The following is a 20794-nucleotide window of genomic DNA, read 5'->3' as shown; positions in this document are numbered from 1 at the left end:
AAGGATATAACCCCACCCACTTTGCCAAAGCACAGCCCCCACACCACTAGAGGGATATCTTCAACACAAAGATCTCCGCCACGGCACAACCCAAGGGGGGGTGCCAACCCATACAGGAAGATCACATCAGTGACTCAACCCACTCAAGTGACACACCCTCCTAGGGACGGTATGAAAGAGCCCGAGTAAGCCAGTGACTCAGCCCCTGTAATAGGGTTAGAGGCAGAGAATCGCAGTGGAAAGAGGGGAACCGGACAGGCAGAGACAGCAAGGGCGGTTCGTTGCTCCAGAGCCTTTCCGTTCACCTTCACACTCCTGGGCCAGACTACACTCAATCATATGACCCACTGAAGAGATGCGTCTTCAGTAAAGACTTAAAGGTTGAGACCGAGTTTGCGTCTCTCACATGGGTAGGCAGACCATTCCATAAAAATGGAGCTCTATAGGAGAAAGCCCTGCCTCCAGCTGTTTGCTTAGAAATTCTAGGGATAATTAGGAGGCCTGCGTCTTGTGACCGTAGCGTACGTGTAGGTAGGTATGTACAGCAGGACCAAATCAGAGAGATAGGTAGGAGCAAGCCCATGTAATGCTTTGTGGGTTAGCAGTAAAACCGTGAAATCAGCCCTTGCCTTGACAGGAAGCCAGTGTAGCGAGGCTAGCACTGGAGTAATATGATACATTTTTGGGGTTCTAGTCAGGATTCTAGCAGCCGTATTTAGCACTAACTGAAGTTTATTTAGGGCTTTATCCGGGTAGCCGGGAAAGTAGAGCATTGCAGTAGTCTAACCTAGAAGTGACAAAACCATGGATACATTTTTCTGCATCATTTTTGGACAAAGTTTCTGATTTTTGCAATGTTATGTAGATGGAAAAAAAGCTGTCCTTGAAACAGTCTTGATATGTTCTTCAAAAGAGAGATCAGGGTCCAGAGTAACGCCAAGGTCCTTCACAGTTTTATTTGAGACGACTGTACAACCATAAAGATTAATTGTCAGATTCAACAGAAATCTCTTTGTTTCTTGGGACCTAGAACAAGCATCTCTGTTTTGTCCGAGTTTAAAAGTAGAAAGTTTGCAGCCATCCACTTATGTCTGAAACGCATGCTTCTAGCGAGGGCAATTTTGGGGCTTCACCATGTTTCATTGAAATGTACAGCTGTGTGTCATCCGCATAGCAGTGAAAGTTAACATTGTGTTTTCGAATGACATCCCCAAGAGGTAAAATATATAGTGAAAACAATAGTGGTCCTAAAACGGAACCTTGAGGAACACCGAAATTTACAGTTGATTTGTCAGAGGACAAACCATTCACAGAGACAAACTGATATATTTCCGACAGATAAGATCTAAACCAGGCCAGAACTTGTCCCTGTAGACCAATTTGGGTTTCCAATCTCTCCAAAAGAATGTGGTGATCGATGGTATCAAAAGCAGCACTAAGGTCTAGGAGCACGAGGACAGATGCAGAGCCTCGGTCTGATGCCATTAAAAGGTAATTTACCACCTTCACAAGTGCAGTCACAAGTGCTATGATGGGGTCTAAAACCAGACTGAAGCATTTTGCATACATTGTTTGTCTACAGGAAGGCAGTGAGTTGCTGCGCAACAGCATTTTCAAAACATTTTGTGAGGAATGGAAGATTCGATATAGGCTGATAGTTTTTTAAATATTTTCTGGGTCAAGGTTTGGCTTTTTCAAGAGAGGCTTTATTACTGCCACTTTTAGTGAGTTTGGTACACATCCGGTGGATAGAGAGCCGTTTATTATGTTCAACATAGGAGGGCCAAGCACAGGAACCAGCTCTTTCAGTAGTTTAGTTGGAATAGGGTCCAGTATGCAGCTTGAAGATTTACAGGCCATGATTATTTTCATCATTGTGTCAAGAGATATAGTACTAAAACACTTGCGTGTCTCTCTTGATCCTAGGTCCTGGCAGAGTTGTGCAGACTCAGGACAACTGAGCTTTGAAGGAATACGCAGATTTAAAGAGGAGTCCGTAATTTGCTTTCTAATAATCATGATATTTTAATCAAAGAAGTTCATGAATTTTTATTACTGCTGAAATGAAAGCCATCCTTTCTTGGGGAATGCTGCTTTTTAGTTAGCTTTGCGACAGTATCAAAAAGGAATTTCGGATTGTTCTTATTTTCCTCAATTAAATTGGAAAAATAGGATGATCGAGCAGCAGTAGGGCTCTTCGATACTGCACGGTACTGTTTTTCCAAGCTAGTCAGAAGTCTTCCAGTTTGGTGTGGCGCCATTTCCGTTCCAATTTAGGGTGTCCACCCATGGTGCTCAGAATGCCAGAAATCACATTAAGTTAATGGTAATTCAGCTTAACAGAACATGCAACGCCGATGCCACGGCGTGCTTCATTCTTACTGAATTCTGATGAGCAATTTGAAGATGTTAGAATACATAGGCAGCCCATGCATTAAGCTTTCCCAAAAGTAAATTTCATTAAATTGCCAAAATAGCTTACTGTTTGAGTTCTCTCTTGCGCAACATTGACTGATATTTCAATAAATGAAAAGGCTAAAGTCAATTTTTTTAGTAATGCGAGTAATTTTAGTAATTTTTTCAGTTAATGATGTTTTAAATATATTTTATATTATAAAAAATCCAATTCAAATCCTGTATGGTTGGTTGGTTGGTATGGATATGACGGGTATGTTTCTGAAGACCTGTATAACATGTCTGAGGGTTGAAGGATTTATCACACCATCTCAACAGTAAGAGACTTATGTGTACTTGGAGGTGAATTATTATGATAATGTCTACTTGTTAATATTGATAGCTCTGACTGAGAAGCTCGTGTCGTCTCTCTCCTGACTCACTGAGGGCATGGAGTGACCCCCCCCACAAAGTAAAAACTAAACTCAAATTAGAAATAACGTACAAAGCTGTCATTCAATGTGCTAATGGTTGGTTAGTGAGATGTACCTTAAATTCATAAATAAAATTGTATTGAAAAATACATTTATAATCAGGCCCAATTTGAAATATTCTTGATGCCTCTTTCTTGATTATTAAACTGCGTAAACATTCCTCATTTGTCTCGTCATGTAACATTTTCATCATTAAGAAGAGGTCTGTTTGCTTATTTCAAGACATGGCATGTGGGGGTAGTGAGAGACCCAACGGGTTGGATGATTGTCTTCTCATCTAGAAAAATGTATTGATTGGTTAATCAATCATTCTGCCATCATTAACACAGTGGATAAATCTAATGATTTATTACTGAAATATTTTAAGTACGTGGGCTAAGGAGAGAAACAAAATGGTGTAGGTTCAGGCCATGTGGCAAACAGTGCGGGCACAAGGGATGGGGGTGTGTGTGAGCATGTGGGTCTGGGCAGAGGAGATTTAGTCGTTTGTGTGCCTCTGTATGTTTTGTATTTGGCGTAAAAAATACAAATAAAAAAAAATAATTACCCAGAAGAGGTGTTTTGATTGGTATAGGTGATGACAATCATTATTGTTGTATTGTTTTTTTCTTCTCAAGACTCCGATTACACTCAGATTTGTAATGGGGGTTAATTATAACATTTGTTACAATTAACCCCTTACCTAAAAATCTATGGTATTTAGACATATTCACATAATTATATAACATGTAACTTCTTTACATCAAGTTTGCCAGTACAACTAAGATAAGTAATTCTTAGTATAAAATATAGTAAATATAGTAATTTTGGCTATAGTTTTGTCATTTTACCTGCCTAAAAGATCAAATGAAAATATATTTTGTGTATTTTCATCCCAATATCTGTTTCAAATCATAACATTTCTTAATGACCTCTCATGTTTACCTTTTTTGAAGACAGTGTGAAACACGAGTGACATTTTACTTCCACCACTATCGGTTGAATTGTAAACAACTAGTATGTCCTAAACGTCATTGCAGTGTAAAGTGGTAGCAAAGATATGTATGTATGTTTGTATAAAAATATTAAGAAACTACCTCAAATATTATTTTCATACTAAGCAAAATCTTAACTGTTCTCCGGTCTTCCCAACTTTGCCATGACTTGTTATGATAGTTTGTCAATCAGGGTTGACACTCTAAGGGTGTGCAGTGACATTTTGCCCCGGATATTTTAGGAGCAACAAGGGAGCTGTGGGGAACTCTGTCACAACCATCTTGCATAACAACTACTCTGACAAACCCCTCACCCCCAAGAGCTCCAACCAGAAACCCTCCTTCAAGTGAGTCAATAATACCTTAAATCATTTCATTGTTTATCATTTAGTCTTTTTCAGCATAAAGTAAACATAAATACTGTATGTATTAGTACTTCAAAGGTTTGTGCTGTTTAGATACTATTGATAAGAAGTATGTGAAAGCACTTGGTGACAACTGCTGATGTAAAAAGTCTTTATAAATACATTTGATTGATACTAAGTTAATGTTCATGTCTCTCTCTCTTTCTGTGTGCTCAGTAACATCCTGAAAGCCACAGTGAATGACGAGGGACCCCTGGAGAGCAGCTCTCTGACCACCAAGTCCCAGAAGAACTTCTCCTCGTCCTCCTCTACATCTAACAACAATGCTGGCCAGCGTAGCCCCAGAGGCTCCCCCAGCCTGCCCCGCAGGAGAGAGGTCACAGAGGAGGAGGCCGAGAGGTCAGAGTTCACTCAGCAAGGCACCTTGGGAATCAATGCTCTTGTGTTGTAATGTTTTCTCTAGCAAAGTTCTTTAGTAGTGGCCTTGCACGTTCTCTCTCATGGATTGGACAATGGTGGAAACTCCCTCCAGCCAAAGCTTACACCAATCCTTTGCTTTTAAATCCATGATGGTTTGTGCAAGTGCAACATTTTTTGGGGAAAAGTGGGATGCAGTCACAATTCTTTAAGTCATTCTCCGTCCTTCTAGCTCCTTGTATTGATTTGTGGTGAATTCTTTTTGAGCATATTGCTCATCCTAGTCCTAACCTTTGACCTCTTTGTTGTTGTGTCTGTAGGTTCATCCAGCAGGTGAACCAGGCAGCGGTGACCATCCAGCGGTGGTATAGACTCCACACCAGGAGACAGTCACAGCATGCCAGCCAGGCTGCCCTCAGACGCATCCTCACCACCAAGAAGAAGGTAAACGTCTGGTCTGCCTGATCTCTGTTTAGCTGAGTTGATCACCACGGCACAATACTACTAGGCCATTGTGGTTTAATCCACTGAATCCATCGTCACTAGCACTGCGTCCAGAGAATTAATGTCCTAATAAGGTAACATACAGTACCAGTCTAAAGTTTGGACACACCTACTCATTCAACGGTTTTTATTTATTTTTACTATATTCTACATTGTATGAAATAACACATGGAATCATGTAGTAACCAAAAAAGTGTTCATAAATGTTATATTTGAGATTCTTCAAAGTAGCCACCCTTTGCCTTGACGACAGCTTTGCACACTCTTGGCATTCTCTCAACCAGCTTCACCTGAAATGCTTTTCCAACAGTCTGGAAGGAGTTCTCACATATGCTGAGCTCTTGTTGGCTGCTTTTCCTTCATTCTGCGGTCCAACTCATCCCAAACCATCTCAATTGGGTTGAGGTCGGATGACTGTGGAGGATAGGTCATCTGATGCAGCACTCCATCTCTCTCATTCTTGGTCAAATAGCCCTTACACAGCCTGGAGGTGTGTTGGGACATTGTCCTGTTGAAAAACAAATGATAGTCCCACTAAGCGCAAACCAGATGGGATGGGGTATCGCTGCAGAATGCTGTGGTAGCCATGCTTGTTAAGTGTGCCAGCAAAGCACCATCGCACCTCCTCTATGCTTCACGGTGGGAACTACACTTGCAGAGATCATCCGTTTGCCTACTCTGCGTCTCACAAAGACACAGCGGTTGGAACCAAAAATCTCAAATTTGGACTCATCAGACCAAAGAACAGATTTCCACCTGTCTAATGTCTATTGCTCGTGTTTCTTGGCCCAAGCACATCTCTTCTTCTTGTTGGTGTCCTTTAGCAGTATTTTCTTGCCAGCAATTCGACCATGAAGGCTTGATTCATGCAGTCTCCTCTGCACAGTTGATGTTGAGATGTGTCTGTACCAAAACAATTCAAGCTTCTACTTCTAAAAATTCACCTTTCCAGAAACAAGTCTCTCACCGTTGCCGCTTGCAATAGACCACCCTCTGCCCCCAGCTGTGCCCTGGACGCCATGTGTGAATTGATTGCCCCCATCTATCCTCTGAGCTCGTGCTGCTAGGTGACCTAAACTGGGACATGCTTAACACCCCGGCCATCCTACAATCTAAGCTTGATGCCCTCAATCTCACACAAATTTTCAATGAACCTACCAGGTACAACCCCAAAGCTGTTAACACGGGCACCCTCATAGATACCATCCTAACTAACTCACCCTCCAAATACACCTCTGCTGTTTTCAACCAAGATCTCAGTGATCACTGCCTCATTGCCAGCAGCCGCAATTGGGTCTGCAGGCAAACGCTCCCTAAAACACTTCAGCGAACAGGCCTTTCTAATCGACCTGGCCGGGGTATTCTGGAATGACATTGACCTCATCCCGTCAGTAGAGGATGCCTGGTTATTCTTTAAAAGTGCCTTCCTCACCATCTTAAATAAGCATGCTCCATTAAAAAAATGTAGAACCAGGAATCGATAGAGCCCTTGGTTCACTCCAGACCTGTCAGCCCTTGACCAGCACAAAAACATCCTGTGGCGTTCTGCATTAGATTCGAATATCCCGCGTGATATGTAACTTCTCAGGGAAGTTAGGAACCAATATGCACAGGCAGTTAGGAAAGCTAAGGCTAGCTTTTTCGAACAGAAATTTGCATTCTGTAGTACAAACTCAAAAAAGATCTGGGACACTATAAAGTCCATCGAGAATAAGAGCACCTCCTCCCAGCTGCCCACTGCACTGCGGCTAGAAAACACTGTTACAACCGATAAATCCACTATAATTGAGAATTTCAATAAGCATTTCTCTACGGCTGGCCATGCTTTCCACCTGGCTAACCCTTCCCTGGTCAACTGCCCGGCACCCTCCACAGCAACCAGCCCAAGCCCCCATCATTTCTCCTTCACCTAAATCCAGATAGCTGATGTTCTGAAAGAGCTGCAAAATCTGGACCCCTACAAATCAGCCGGGCTAGACAATCTGGACCCTCTCTTTCTAAAATGATCTGCCGAAATTGTTGCAACCCCTATCACTAGACTGTTCAACCTCTTTTGTATCGTCTGAGATTCCCAAAGATTGGAAAGCTGCCGAGGTCTTCCCCTCTTCAAAGGGGGAGACACTCTAGACCCAAACTGCTAAAGACCTATATCTATCCTACCCTGCCTTTCTAAGGTCTTCGAAAGCCAAGTTAACAAACAGATTACCGACCATTTCGAATCCCACTGAACCTTCTCCGCTATGCAATCTGGTTTCAGAGCTGGTAATGGGTGCACCTCAGCCACGCTTAAGGTCCTAAACGATATCATAACTGCCATCGATGAGACATTACTGTCCAGCCGTATTCATCGACCTGGCCAAGACTTTCAACTCTGTCAAACACATCATTCTTATCTGCAGACTCAACAGCCTTGGTTTCTCAAATGACTGCCTCGCCTGGTTCACCAACTACTTCTCTGACAGTGTTCAGTGTCAAATCGGAGCGACTGTTGTCTGGACCTCTGGCAGTCTCTATGGGGGTGCCACAGGGTTCTATTCTCTTCTCTGATCCACCGCTACGCAGACGACACCATTCTGTATACTTCTGGCCCTTCTTTGGACACTGTATTAACTAACCTCCAGACGAGCTTCAGTGCCATACAACTCTCCTGGCCTATTTATTGCCTTACCTCCCTTTTCTAACCTCATTTGCACACACTGTATATAAATTTTCTTCAACTGTATTATTGACTATGCTTTGTTTAATCCATGTGTAACTCTGTTGTATGTGTCGAACTGCTTTGCTTTATTCTTGGCCAGGTGGCAGTTGTAAATTAGAACTTGTTCTCAACTAGCTTACCTGGCTAAATAAAGGTGAAATAAAATAAATTAAAACTTGTTCTCTGTGAAGCATTGATCTGGGCTGCAATCTGAGGTGCAGTTAACTCTAATGAACTTGTCCTTTGCAGCAGAGGTAACTCTTGGTCTTCCTTTCCTGTGGTGGTCCTCACAAGAATCAATTTAATCATAGCGCTTGATGGTTTTTGTGAGTACACTTGAAGAAACGCTCAACGTTTAAGTTTTCCCAAATTGACTGACCTTCATGTCTTTAACGTAATGATGTACTGTTGTTTTTCTTAGCTTATTTGAGCTGTTCTTGCCATAATATGAACTTGGTCTTTAACCAAATAGGGCTATCTTCTGTATACCACCCCTACCTTGTCACAACACAACTGATTGGCTCAAACACACTAAGAAGGAAATAAATTCCACAAATGAACTTTTAGCAAGCCACACCTGTTAATTGAAATGCATTTCAGGTGACAACCCCATGAAGCTGGTTGAGAGAATGCCAAGAGTGTGCAAATCTGTCAAGGCACACTTTTTTGGTTACTACATGATTCCATATGTGTTGTTTCATAGTTCTAATGCCTCACTATTATTCTACAAGGTAAAAAAAAATAAAGAAAAACCCTTGAATGAGTAGGTGTGTCCAAACTTTTGACTGGCACTGTATATGCTACATGGCAGACACTTTTATCCAAAGTGACTTCTGGTGCAGTGGATACAGTGTGCAATGCCTTCAGAAAGAGTTCATACCCCTTGACTTAATCCACATTGTGTTGTTACAGCCTGAATTCAAAGTGGATTAAATATCTGTTTTTTCTCACCCATCTACACACAATACCCGATAATGACAAAGGTTCCCCCAAACATAACACTTTGTGTTCAGGACAAAAAGGACATTTGTAAACCAATTATTTTTGCAGGGTTATTTAAGTGCCTTGTTGCAAACAGGATGCATGTTTTTTGAATATTTTTATTCTGTACAGGCTTCTTTTCTTTTCACTCTCATTTAGGTTAGTAACCTAGGTGGAGTAACTAGGTCATTTTTCTCTTATCACAGCCATTAAACTCTTAACTGTTTAAAGTCACCATTGGCCTCATGGTGAAAACCCCTGAGCAGTTCCCTTCCTCTCCGGCAACTGAGTATCGTTGTAGTGACTGGATGTCACTACTCAAAGCCTAATTAATAACTTCACCATGCTCAAATGGATATTTTAGAGTCTGCTTCTTTTTTTTAAATATTTTTTTATACACTTCTACCAAACAGTGCTTGAAATTCTCGACTGAGGGACCTTACAGATAAATGTAGTTGTGGGGTACAGACATGATTTTTTTAATAACTACCATGTCATCCTCTGTTATTGAACACGGAATGAGTCCATGCAAATTATTATGTGATTTGTTAAGCATATTTTTAGTCCTGAACATATTTAGGCTTGCCATACTTATTGACTCAAAGCATTTCAGCTTTAATGTTTTTTCTAAAATGTTCTACAAACAAAACTCCACTTTGACATTATGGGGTATTGTGTGTAGTTCAGTGACACAATCTCAATTTAATAGATATTTAATTCAGGCTGTAACACAACATTTGGGAAAAAATTAAAGGGGTGTGAATACTTTCTGAAAGCACTGCATATAATCCCAGTGGGAATTGAACCCACAACCTTTTTGTGTTTACCGTGGGAAGGAACGAGAACAGAGAGCAGAGGAGGAGAAGTCTCCAGAGGTGCAGAAGAAGGAGGAGGACCGGAAAAGGATTCGTGAGGAGAAGGCTCGTCTTGCCCGCGTCGCAGCCATTCAGGTATTATAGAGGAATATTTACACAGCCTCAGCGACGGTATACAGGATGACTGAATTATTTCTGAATGTATAGTTGAACTATAGCTGAACTTCCTACAGTAAACCTCTCTTATTGTACCTGAGTCATAACACAGTGGTCTCTTCTTTGTTCGATCCCACTCCCTCAACTAGAGGTCGACCGATTATAATTTTTCGATACCGATTTATTTGAGGACCAAAAAAGGCGATACTGATTTAAGCTGCCGATTTTAAATAATAATTTACAAAAAATGTATTTGTAATAATGACAATTACAACAATACTGAATTAACACTTATTTTAACTCAATATAATACATAAATAAAATCAATTTAGCCTCAAGTAGATAATGAAACATGTTCAATTTGGTTTAAATAATGCAAAAACAGTGTTGGAGAAGAACGTAAAAGTGAAATATGTGCTATGTAAGAAAGCTAACGTTTCAGTTCCTTGCTCAGAACATGAACATATGAAAGCTGGTGGTTCCTTTTAACTTGAGTCTTCAATATTCCCAGGTAAGAAGTTTTAGGTTGTAGTTATTATAGGACTATTTCCCTCTATACCATTTGAATTTCATTAACCTTTGACTGTTGGATGTTCTTATAGGCTCTTTAATGTTGCCAGTGTAACTGTATAGCTTCCGTCCCTCTCCTCGCTCCTCCCTGGGCTCGAACCAGGAACACAACGACAACAGCCACCACATCGAAGCAGCGTTACCCATGCAGAGCAAGGGAAACAACCACCCCAAGGCTCAGAGCGAGTGAAGTTTGAAACGCTATTAGCGCGCGCTAACTAGCTAGCCATTTCACTTCGGTCACACCAGCCTCATCTCGGGAGTTGATAGGTTTGAAGTCATAAACGGCGCAATGCTTGACGCACAACGAAGAGCTGCTGGCAAAACGCACGAAAGTGCGTACTTAGATACTTGTATGCTCAGTTAGATTATATGCAACACAGAACACGCTAGATAATATCTAGTAATATCATCAACCATGTGTAATTAACTAGTGATTATGATTGATTGTTTTTTATAAGATACGTTCCTGCTCTCTAAGCCAACTACTTGTAATGTTTGACAATTAGTGACATGGAGATGGCAAAATGGCACAAACAGATCTGGAACAAGGCTAGTTTCTGCTCCGGGGTGAAGTTTCCCATAGGTACAGATTTAAGATCCGCTTCCCTTAACCTTTATCGTTACTGGGAAAAATGCTAAACTGGGCCAAGATCAGCGTCTAGGGGCAACTTCACCCTAGTTCCCTGGTCTCTTTCTCCGTGACCCTGCCTGCCTAATGTCGCCCCCTCCTGCTGTGTTGTAGGAGCTGCAGCAGAAGAGAGCCCAGAGGGCTGCTGAGATACAGGCCTTGGCCCAAGAGGAGATGGAGACCCTGAGACACAGTGGCAAGGTGGGCCATAAGAAACCGACCAAGACCACCACCTCCTCCACCAGCAACAAGACCACCACCTCCTCCCCCAGCAACAAGAGCCCCACATCCACCTGCAACAGGAACCCTATGTCCCCCACTGGCTCTGACGTCAAGGCCCAGAACACAGGTCAGTCTCTCCCTGAGCCTCTAATGGCAACTTTCCCTGTCAAGCCTAGTGCAGTCATGGATGTAATGTAAATTAGTGTGCAGTGTGCATTTCCTTTCTCCATTGCCAGCTAAAATACCCCTACCTCTAAGCACATATAGTTGCATATAGATGTTGCCCTCATGTTTTTCCTTTGCCTGCAGACTCTAACAATGTGAACGTTGTGACTGACCTGGATGACGTCACCAACTTGAGACCGCTGTCCCCTGCACTGTCCAATCGCAGAGACTCTCAATGCTCTCAGGTAACAAACCATTGATTCTAGCTCTAAATTTACCATAACAGTATGAGATCTGTTCTTTGGAATTTTCCCATTTGTTTATGCATTGTCTCATTCTTAAACCTGACTTACTGATCTGTATATCGTCTACAAAACCAGTGCATTCAGGCTGATTTAATATCATCCATGTCCTGGCGCTGTATTTGTTCTTCTCTGTATAACAGGAGATTCTGCAGCGGTCAGTGAGTGTGGAGGACCAGCGCCAGGGGGCGCCATCGAGCAGAGCCCAGTCTAAGACCACCCTGAACGACCTGCTGGACACTCTGAAGCTCCTAGAGGAAGAACCAGAGAGGCTGTCTGAACCCAAGAGCTACCACAAGGAGAAGTACTCCTGGATAGATGAGGTAAGGCTGCACTACATTTCACAAACTTGTACCCTTCCCTCTGCCCTTGTTCACTCTCTTTAGCAGATCTGAAGCTACTTGTATCTGGTTTCTAACCATATCGCTTTTATCTGTCCAGTTCTGTTTCACACCTTGATTCACCTCAGCTCTTTGCAATGCCTTGTAATGCAATAGATTTAAACTACTTGATGTCTACTCTACCTTTAGCCTTTCATTTTTTAATCAGCTAACACAGTCTTGGGACGTACAGGAGACCCCTGTGGTGCAAACCCAAGTCGTCACATACATTCTCTCCCTGCTCTCCCTTCTCTCACATTCTCTCCCTTTCCTCCCTGACCACTGATAACATGTTTGTATTATTTATATTCTATCAGGATGGAGACTCTAACTCCCTGACCACTGATAACCTGGAGCGTCATGGTCAGCTGGTCCATACCCCTGTGCTGCCAGACGGGGGCGCTCTCCTCTCTGAGGCCAAACTACAGAGCATCATGAGCTTCCTGGATGAGATGGAGAAGTCTGAACAGGAGAGACCTCGATCTGTCACCTCAGGGTCACACAAAGAGGTTAGGGGAGATTCGCTCAATGCCATTGTCCCGACATTGTTAATAAAATAAGGGTTTGCAAGTGCTGGGCTTGCCTTAATTTCTGACCTAGACCAACAACCTCTCAATGCTGATAATGAGGGGTATTTAGTTCTTCCGATGTGACTTTTATTATATACACCTCTCCAATCTAGACATGTGACTTGAGCATTTAATTTACCCCACCATATAGGGTTAGGTAGATAATGTTTTAGGTTAGATCTTGAGCTGAAAGGGTGATTGCAATCAGGTGTTGCTAAAATAGTTAGATGTTAGTGAGTTGGACGGTGTGTGTTGCAGTGTGTGAGCTCTGTCTCTGTCTGTCTCTAGATGTTGTCAGAAGAGGAGCTTGCGGGAATAGAGCAGGCCTCGGCCACGGCTGCTGAGGTCACTGGCTCCATGATGAGACTGAAGTTGGAGCTGGAGGAGAAGAGGCGCACTGTCAACATGCTGCAGACCGCTCTGGTGAGAACGTGAATAACATTCACTGTATTGCATCACAAGATCCATCTCACAGCCATATGTGATGTTTTCTTTTTCACAGGGGAACACTTATTAATTAAAGATGTCATAGCTTTACCCCATCTCAATTTGTTGTTACTAAGACAACTTTGGGTGGCCAAATTGAATCGCTAGGCCACCTGTTGCCTATCCCTGGTCTATAGTGTTCACATGCTAAGCTGTCCCATCTGTCTCTCTCGCCCATTCTCCACCCCTCTCTCTCTGTCCCAGACCCAGCAGAGGGAGTTGACAGTGAGGCATGTGAAGGAGACAGAGAAGGAATTGAGCAGGAACTTCACTCTGCAGAAGGAGCAGTATGAAGCCACCATCCAGAGACACCTCACCTTTATAGACCAGGTACACACACACACGACCCCCTTACTCTTATCCAAAATCCAAGGCTACGCCATCACTCTCTCCTTTGAACTGAAATGCCGTTAGCGCCTCTATCTCTCATATGACTCTATTTTTCTCTCTGTTTGTGCAGCTAATAGACGATAAGAAGGCTCTGAGTGAGCGTTGTGAGGGAGTGGTGGGAGAGCTCAAACTAGTGGATCAGAAATACACTAAGAAGATCGGCCAGATGCAGGAGCAGCATGAACTGGTAAGGGGTGACACACACACTTCTTACAGTACTGACATCTGCCATCCTCTGTCCTGGCCACTAGGATGCAGACTTGAGCCATCCACCACTATGGCTTAGAGGAGGTGGAGGAGATCAGTATTTGTGTTTTATGTATGTTTGTGGTTTAACAGTCTCTTCTGCTGCTAGCGACTTCTCTCTGCTTATGCCTTGTCGCCTTGCCATTATGTGTTTGCCTGCTTTGCTTGCTTCTACTATTGTTGCTTTTTAATCACTCTGTTTTTTTTCTCTTTCCTCCTCCTTTCCTCCTCTGTCCTGTCTGTTTCTCATTTTCTTCTGGCTCTAGGTGTGGCAAATTCTGGGTCCCTTGTGCGAGGTAACCTTTTTCCCTAACCCACTCATCACTCCCGTCTTGCTCTTCTTTCTTTCATTCATTTTGTTCATTTGTCCTTTCTCCTGTCAGGACTCTATATATGCATGTGAGTTTATTCCGGTACAGTCTGCCTCTGTTTGTCTGTAGACTTGGTGTTGTAACAGTTTTTAAACCCCTGTCCTAGGCAGCTGACTAACCTTACACCATGTGTTCTCTCAGCCCTTGTCTGTTTGTCTTCGCCCATTAAAACACTTAAACCCTATTCTTTCATACCATTTCCCTCATGTGGAATGTAGCCTCTCAAACCATTCCTGTTTGCATATCAATACCAATGATGTATATAAACATTTTAATATGAATATATGTATGTCTATGATCACTACACTCTCATCTATTCTTGGTCACCTGGGATGTAGCCTAATCTTTTGCCTACAGAAATTACCCTTGATGGTTTTTTGAGGCACCTTTTGTCATGGAAGATGTGACAGACATGGTGTCGCTACCGTGTCCCTCCCAGTCACTGTAGTAACTTCTTTCCAAAGGAAGATTTACTTTTTGACATTCAACCCTAACCTCTAACCCGCCCCTCTTCATCCTCAGGAGATCAAGAAGCTGAAAGAGTTGATGAGTGCCACAGAGAAGGTCCGCAGGGAGAAGTGGATCGACGAGAAGACCAAGAAGATAAAAGAGATCACTGTGAAAGGTGAGAGGAGGGCCTCATTTGAAGCTGCCTCGAAGGCAGGAGCTAGGATCTGCTTACCCTACGCTAACCTCCACTAAATCCTATTAGGGAGAAAAATACCCAAGTTCAGTGTCTAGGGTCAACTTAATTTCACTTCTGAGAAGTACATGCATAGAGCTCAAATGTTTATCTCTTCACAATTACAATAATTACTTTGTTTGCAGTGTAACAATTCTGCTGTGATTATTTCTGTGTTAACTGATGTTTCTCTTTCTCTCCTCTCTCTCTTGTACTTTTCGTTCTTGTTCTTCCTCTTTGCTTTGTGCCAGGTCTGGAGCCAGAGATCCAGAAGCTGATCTGTAAACACAAGCAAGAGCTGAAAAAGCTGCGGGTCCTTCATGAGGCTGAGCTGCTGCAGGCAGACGAGAGGGCAGCCCAACGCTATGTTTGCCAGACTGAAGAGCTACGACAACAGTTGGAGAGAGACCGGGACGAGCAGTGTCAGAGAGAGAGGGAACTGGCCAAGCAGAGGTTTGTATGCACACCATATATGCACGCACGTGAGCTCACACACATTCACACTACGATAACACTGGCAGTGTAAAGGCAAGACATGAAATCCCAAATAATGGACAGGAAGTAGGTTTATAAGTAATGTATCACCAAACCTCCCATATAGATAGATACTTAACCAATGTGGTTGTCTTTCAGAAGCTGAATTCATTAGAGTACGTGTGGTGGAGAGATGTCTTTCTTTGTGAGCGCCCGCGTGTGCATGCTGCCTGTGTGTGAGCGCGTTGTACAGATGGCCTTATTTCCACCAGTCTGTTCTTTCCCACATGTCCTAGTGTCGTTTTGTGGAGCTGCTGTGTGGTGTGGTCACACTGCCTGCTCTGTAGTGATAAGAGTGAAGGACTGGATAACAATGAAAGCGCCAGGAAGGCCGTGCTTGAGTCCTAAATGGCACCCTATATAGTGCACTCCTTCTGACCTAATCAAAAGTCGTGCGGAATAGGGAATAGCCATTTGGGATGTAGGCCAGTGACTGACCCCATTTTCAAATCAAGTAACCCCATCAGGAAACCCCACAAACCTAACCATTAGAAAACTTAAATTCGATTTAAATAAGCATTAGGTAGCAAATTAGCAACAAAATTCGACACGATCATTGACCTTCATACAAAAATTCCTCACTTTGTAGACAGATTCGTCACTTCCTCACTCTTTACCGTTTCCTCTCTGCCGCCATTCCACCCATTATAACATAATTGACCTGAATGGGGACACCCATTTTATTCATTATTTATATCGCTGTCAGGAGGGGAGGTGAAAATGTGTATTTTAATGGTTATTACGTTGACTGTGGTCATTTGGCTGGTCAATTACCGCCATCCAAAATTCCATGACCGTCACAACCCAATTGGAGCGTATCATTGATTAAAGTTCCCCTCCAGAGGATGTTGCTGCCACTATTTTGACCTAATTCCTGTCCTAGTGCGGAAATGCTTGTTTAGTTCCACCTGCCAAACTATTATGTATGGCTCCTTAAAAATATTGATTAATATGACATGCACATCTCCAACTTCCTCCATGTGCGCAGCCCACACTTTCTCTTGCACAGCACTCTGCAATTTGTAAACAAACCAAACGCCAAGGTCAGGGTAGCTTAGCTAATAGATAGCTAATCAAAGATTAATACAGAATTTACTGGAGTTTTACCGGCGATGCTAGATACTAGCTAACCTATTCCCTTGACCAATAAAACTAGCTAGCCAGGTAGCAAGCTACCGGTAACTTAACAACTGTGAATAATTGGTTCCAAAGTTGTTTCAAGCGCAAGAGTACCTTTAACTATGCTAGCTACCATTCAACTGTTTCTCTGATAAACGAATTATCTGAAAACGGTGCAGTTGCGTTAGTACTGGTAAAGAAGTGATTTACTCACTGAGATATATATGAACTTTGCTACTTCATATGGGTTAGCTTCACCGTACAGTTACCTATACTATAGCTAGCTAGCTTGTTAGTGTCCCATAGGACTACACTTGCTGCTACTGTAGCACTGCCGTGTTGCACCTGTGTTGACATTTCACCTATCCATGTCTTCATCCACTTTTGATGTCACTAGCTAGCTATCCAGCTAATGTTAGCTAGGTGATGCTAGCCATAAAGATAGCTCCTAATAAGTTGTTTGGCTAATGTGTGCCTTGCCAGGCTGCTTACTATAGCCAAATGATTGACAGTAGCTCATAAAAATAATATTAGCTTTTTTCTTATTCACCGTTTTACCGCCAGGCTATCCACCATCTCGATCTAAGTGCATTAGACAGAAGTAATCCGTAGCACCAGGTTGTAAACAGGAATCTGTCTACATACCTACATGTTTTGTAAGGGGTTCCAAATTATTTAAAACCAGCCCTCGCAAGACACGTATAGTCAGATCAAAATGTATGTCATTTTATCAGACGCAGAAAACAAAATGTATTTCCTCATCAAGCCCAAATATATCATACTTCGACTAAAATCAGCCAGCTACTGATGTGGTGTACTCCTCAATGCCATCGGAAGAATCCCGGAACATATTCCAGTCTGTGCTTAAATATCACATTGAATATGACATTTACATAAGTATTCAGACCCTTTACTCAGTACTTTGTTGAAGCACCTTTGGCAGCAATTATAGCATTGAGTCTTCTTGGGTATGATGCTACAAGCTTGACACACCTGTATTTTGGGAGTTTCTCCCATTCTTCTCTGCAGATCCTCTCAAGCTCTGTCAGGTTGGATGGGGAGTGCGTCTGCACAGCTATTTTCAGGTCTCTCCAGAGATGTACGATCGTGTTCAAATCCGGGCTCTGGCTGGGCCACTCAAGGACATTCAGACACTTGTACCGAAGCCACTCCTGCGTTGTCTTGGCTGTGTGCTTAGGGTTGTTGTCCTGTTGGAAGGTGAACCTTTGCCCCAGTCTGAGGTCCTGAGTGCTCTGGAGCAGGTTTTCATGAAGGATCTTTGCTCTGTTCCTCTTTCCCTCGATCCTGACTAGTCTCACAGTCTCTGCCACGGAAAAACATCCCCACAGCATGATGCTGCCACCACCATGCTTCAGCGTAGGGATGGTGCCAGGTATCCTCAAGACGTGACGCTTGGCATTCAGGCCAAAGAGTTCAATCTTGGTTTCATCAGACCAGAGGAAAAAAAAGGCCCTATTTGAGTAGTGCTGCAGAGATGGTTGTCCTTCTGGAAGGTTCTCCCATCTCCACAGAGGAACTCCGGAGCTCTGTCAGAGTGAGCATCGGGTTTTTGGTCACCTCCCTGACCAATGCCCTTCTCCCCGATTGCTCAGTTTGTCCGGGCGGTCAGCTCTAGGAAGACTCTTGGTGGTTCCAAACTTCTTCCATTTAAAACCTGTTACGGATGATGCAAATTTTTGCAGCTTTTTGTAAAAAATCGCGCAACATTTCAACGTCCTGCTACTCATGCCAGGAATATAGTATATGCATATGATACGTATGTGTGTATAGAAAACACTCTGAAGTCTCTAAAACTGGTTAAATCGTGTCTGTGGCTATAACAGAACGTGTTTAGAGTAAAAATCCCTGGGAAAACTGGTCACCAAAAACACAAACACACGCCAGTCAATGTATTGTCTAAGGCGATAGAAAATAGATGAGGTTCCCATTACAATGCCTACAGCTTCCACACGATGCCGCCAGTACTGGTATTTCATTGTAGATTTATCCTTGGGGTGATGACGTGTAGGCACTCCCTGTCTTGGGGCGCACCAGAGGAAGCTATGAAAGTGAAAAAGTGGACGATGATTTCAAGACTTGCTGCTATCGAATACAGATCGCCCCGTGATCAATTTGATCGATTATTAACGTTTATTAATACCTAAAGTTGGTTTACAAAAGTAGTTTGAAGTGATTTGTAAAAGTTTATAGGCAACTTTTTTAATTTTAAAAAGTGACGTTGCGTCTTGAAAAGGTGATTTTTCCTGGATCAGACCGGCCTTCATAAAATGACATTTTGGGGATACAATGACGGATTTAATCGGGAAAAATACCCAATTGTGATGTTTATGGGACATATAGGAGTGCCAACAAAGAAGCTCGTCAAAGGTAATGAATGTTTTATATTTTATTTCTGCGTTCTGTCTCGTTCAGGTATTTTGGGGGGTGCATGCTATCAGATAATAGCTTCTCATGCTTTCGCCGAAAAGCATTTTACAAATCTGACATGTTGGCTAGATTCACAACGAGTGTAGCTTTAATTGAGTATCTTGCGTGTGTGTTTTAATGAAAGTTTGAGATTTATCGAGTACTATAGGTGGCGCTCTGAAATTTCCGCGGATGTGGTTCCTGCACAGGAACCACGTCCGTAACAGGTTTTAAGAATGATGGAGGCCACTGTGTTCTTGGACCTTCAATGCTGTAGAAATGTTTTGTTACCCTTCCCCAGATCTGTGCCTCGACACAATCCTATCTCAGCTCATGGCTTGGTTTTTGCTCTGACATGTACTGTCAATTTTGGGACCTTATATAGACAGATGTGTGCCTTTTCCAAAGCATGTCCAAATAATTGAATTTACCACAGGTGGACTCCAATCAAGTTGTAGAAACATCTCAGGGATGATCAATGGGAACAGGATGTACCTGAGCTCAATTTCGAGTCTCAAAGCAAAGGGTTTGAATACTTATGTAAATAAGTACCACACCCGTTCTGCCAGTCACATTCTGTTAAATGTCCCCAAAGCACACACATCCCTGGGTCGCTCCTCTTTTCAGTTCGCTGCAGTCAGAGACGGGAACGAGCTGCAACAAACACTCAAACTGGACAGTTTTTTTTTGTTCTCTTCAATTTCGTGGTATCCAATTGTTAGTAGTTACTGTCTTGCCTCATCGCTACAACTCCCTTACGGGCTCGGGAGAGACAAAGGTCGAGAGCCATGCGTCCTCCGAAGCACAACCCAACCAAGCCACACTGCTTCTTAACACAGCGCGCATCCAACCCGGAAGCCAGCCGCACCAATGTGTCGGAGGAAACACCGTACACCTAGCGACCTGGTCAGCGTGCACTGCCACTGGCCCGCCACAGGAGTCGCTAGTGCGCGATGAGACAAGGATATCCCTACAGGCCAAACCCTCCCTAACCCGGACGACGCTAGGCCAATTGTGCGTCGCCCCATGGACCTCCCGGACATGACAGCTAGCACTGCGCCACACGGGAGGCCCCCAAACTGGACAGTTTTATCAATCTCTTCATTCAAAGACACTTTTACTGACAGTTGTGGCTGCTTCGCGTGATGTATTGTTGTCTCTACCTTCGTGCCTTTGTGCTGTTGTCTGTGCCCAATAATGTTTGTACCATGTTTTGTGCTGCTGCCATGTGGTGATGCTACCATGCTATGTTGCCATGTGTTGCTGCCATGCTATGTTGTCTTAGGTCTCTCTTTTATGTTGTGTTGTGGTGTCTCTCTTGGCATGATATCTGTGTTGTCCTATATATATTTTTTTATCCTAGCTCCCGTCCCCGCATTAGGCCTTTTGCCATTTGGTAGGCCGTCATTGTAAATAAGAATTTGTTCTTAATTAAAATGCCTTTTATTTGTATGGCATGTTCAATGGAAACAAAGTTTAAAAACTCAAGACGCGTTTCGGCTACATGGCCTTCATCACGGAGGTCCCTTTTGAAGGCCATTTAGCCAAAACGCGTCAGAGTTTTTAAACTTTGTTTCCATTGAACATGCCATACAAATATAGGCATTTTAATTAATTATATGAAGTGCCTTGGCCCTCCTTTCTTTTTGATAGCAAATTTACCCCTTTTACCAAAGAGCACCTATCTTCCAAACTCTACTATTGTGTACCTCAGCAGCGCTTCAATTCCTCATCTAATTTTTTCTACAAGAATTTGTTCTTAACTGATGTGCATAGTTAAATAAAAATAAAAAGTCAAGGAGTCTGAATACTTTCTAAATGCACTGTATGTGTATTCCTGTCAGTTTTGAGAAGCAGAGGGTTAGGGTTAGAGATGTCCTTGTATGTTTATTGGACAGAGAG

General features: G+C 42.9%; 1 protein-coding gene across 2 annotated transcripts in view; it reads left to right on the top strand.

Moving 5' to 3' along the window:
* Positions 1-20794, top strand: part of cep131 (centrosomal protein 131) — a 49457-nt gene that overhangs the window by 15775 nt on the left and 12888 nt on the right. The window contains exons 6-19 of one of the 2 annotated variants that reach the window (XM_021581058.2): positions 4105-4209; positions 4444-4626; positions 4965-5088; positions 9664-9777; positions 11114-11348; positions 11531-11631; positions 11832-12011; positions 12386-12577; positions 12926-13060; positions 13328-13453; positions 13584-13700; positions 14026-14055; positions 14653-14755; positions 15064-15265. In XM_021581058.2, coding sequence (XP_021436733.1) covers positions 4105-4209; positions 4444-4626; positions 4965-5088; positions 9664-9777; positions 11114-11348; positions 11531-11631; positions 11832-12011; positions 12386-12577; positions 12926-13060; positions 13328-13453; positions 13584-13700; positions 14026-14055; positions 14653-14755; positions 15064-15265 — 1947 coding nt within the window. The remainder of the gene's footprint in view (positions 1-4104; positions 4210-4443; positions 4627-4964; positions 5089-9663; positions 9778-11113; positions 11349-11530; positions 11632-11831; positions 12012-12385; positions 12578-12925; positions 13061-13327; positions 13454-13583; positions 13701-14025; positions 14056-14652; positions 14756-15063; positions 15266-20794) is intronic. The other variant, XM_021581059.2, reaches the window with a different exon arrangement.

This window comes from Oncorhynchus mykiss, chromosome 23 (assembly GCF_013265735.2).
Source record: "Oncorhynchus mykiss isolate Arlee chromosome 23, USDA_OmykA_1.1, whole genome shotgun sequence".
NCBI classification, from domain to species: domain Eukaryota; kingdom Metazoa; phylum Chordata; class Actinopteri; order Salmoniformes; family Salmonidae; genus Oncorhynchus; species Oncorhynchus mykiss.
Note: the sequence above shows the minus strand (reverse complement) of the source record. Positions and strands in the feature narration are given on the sequence as shown.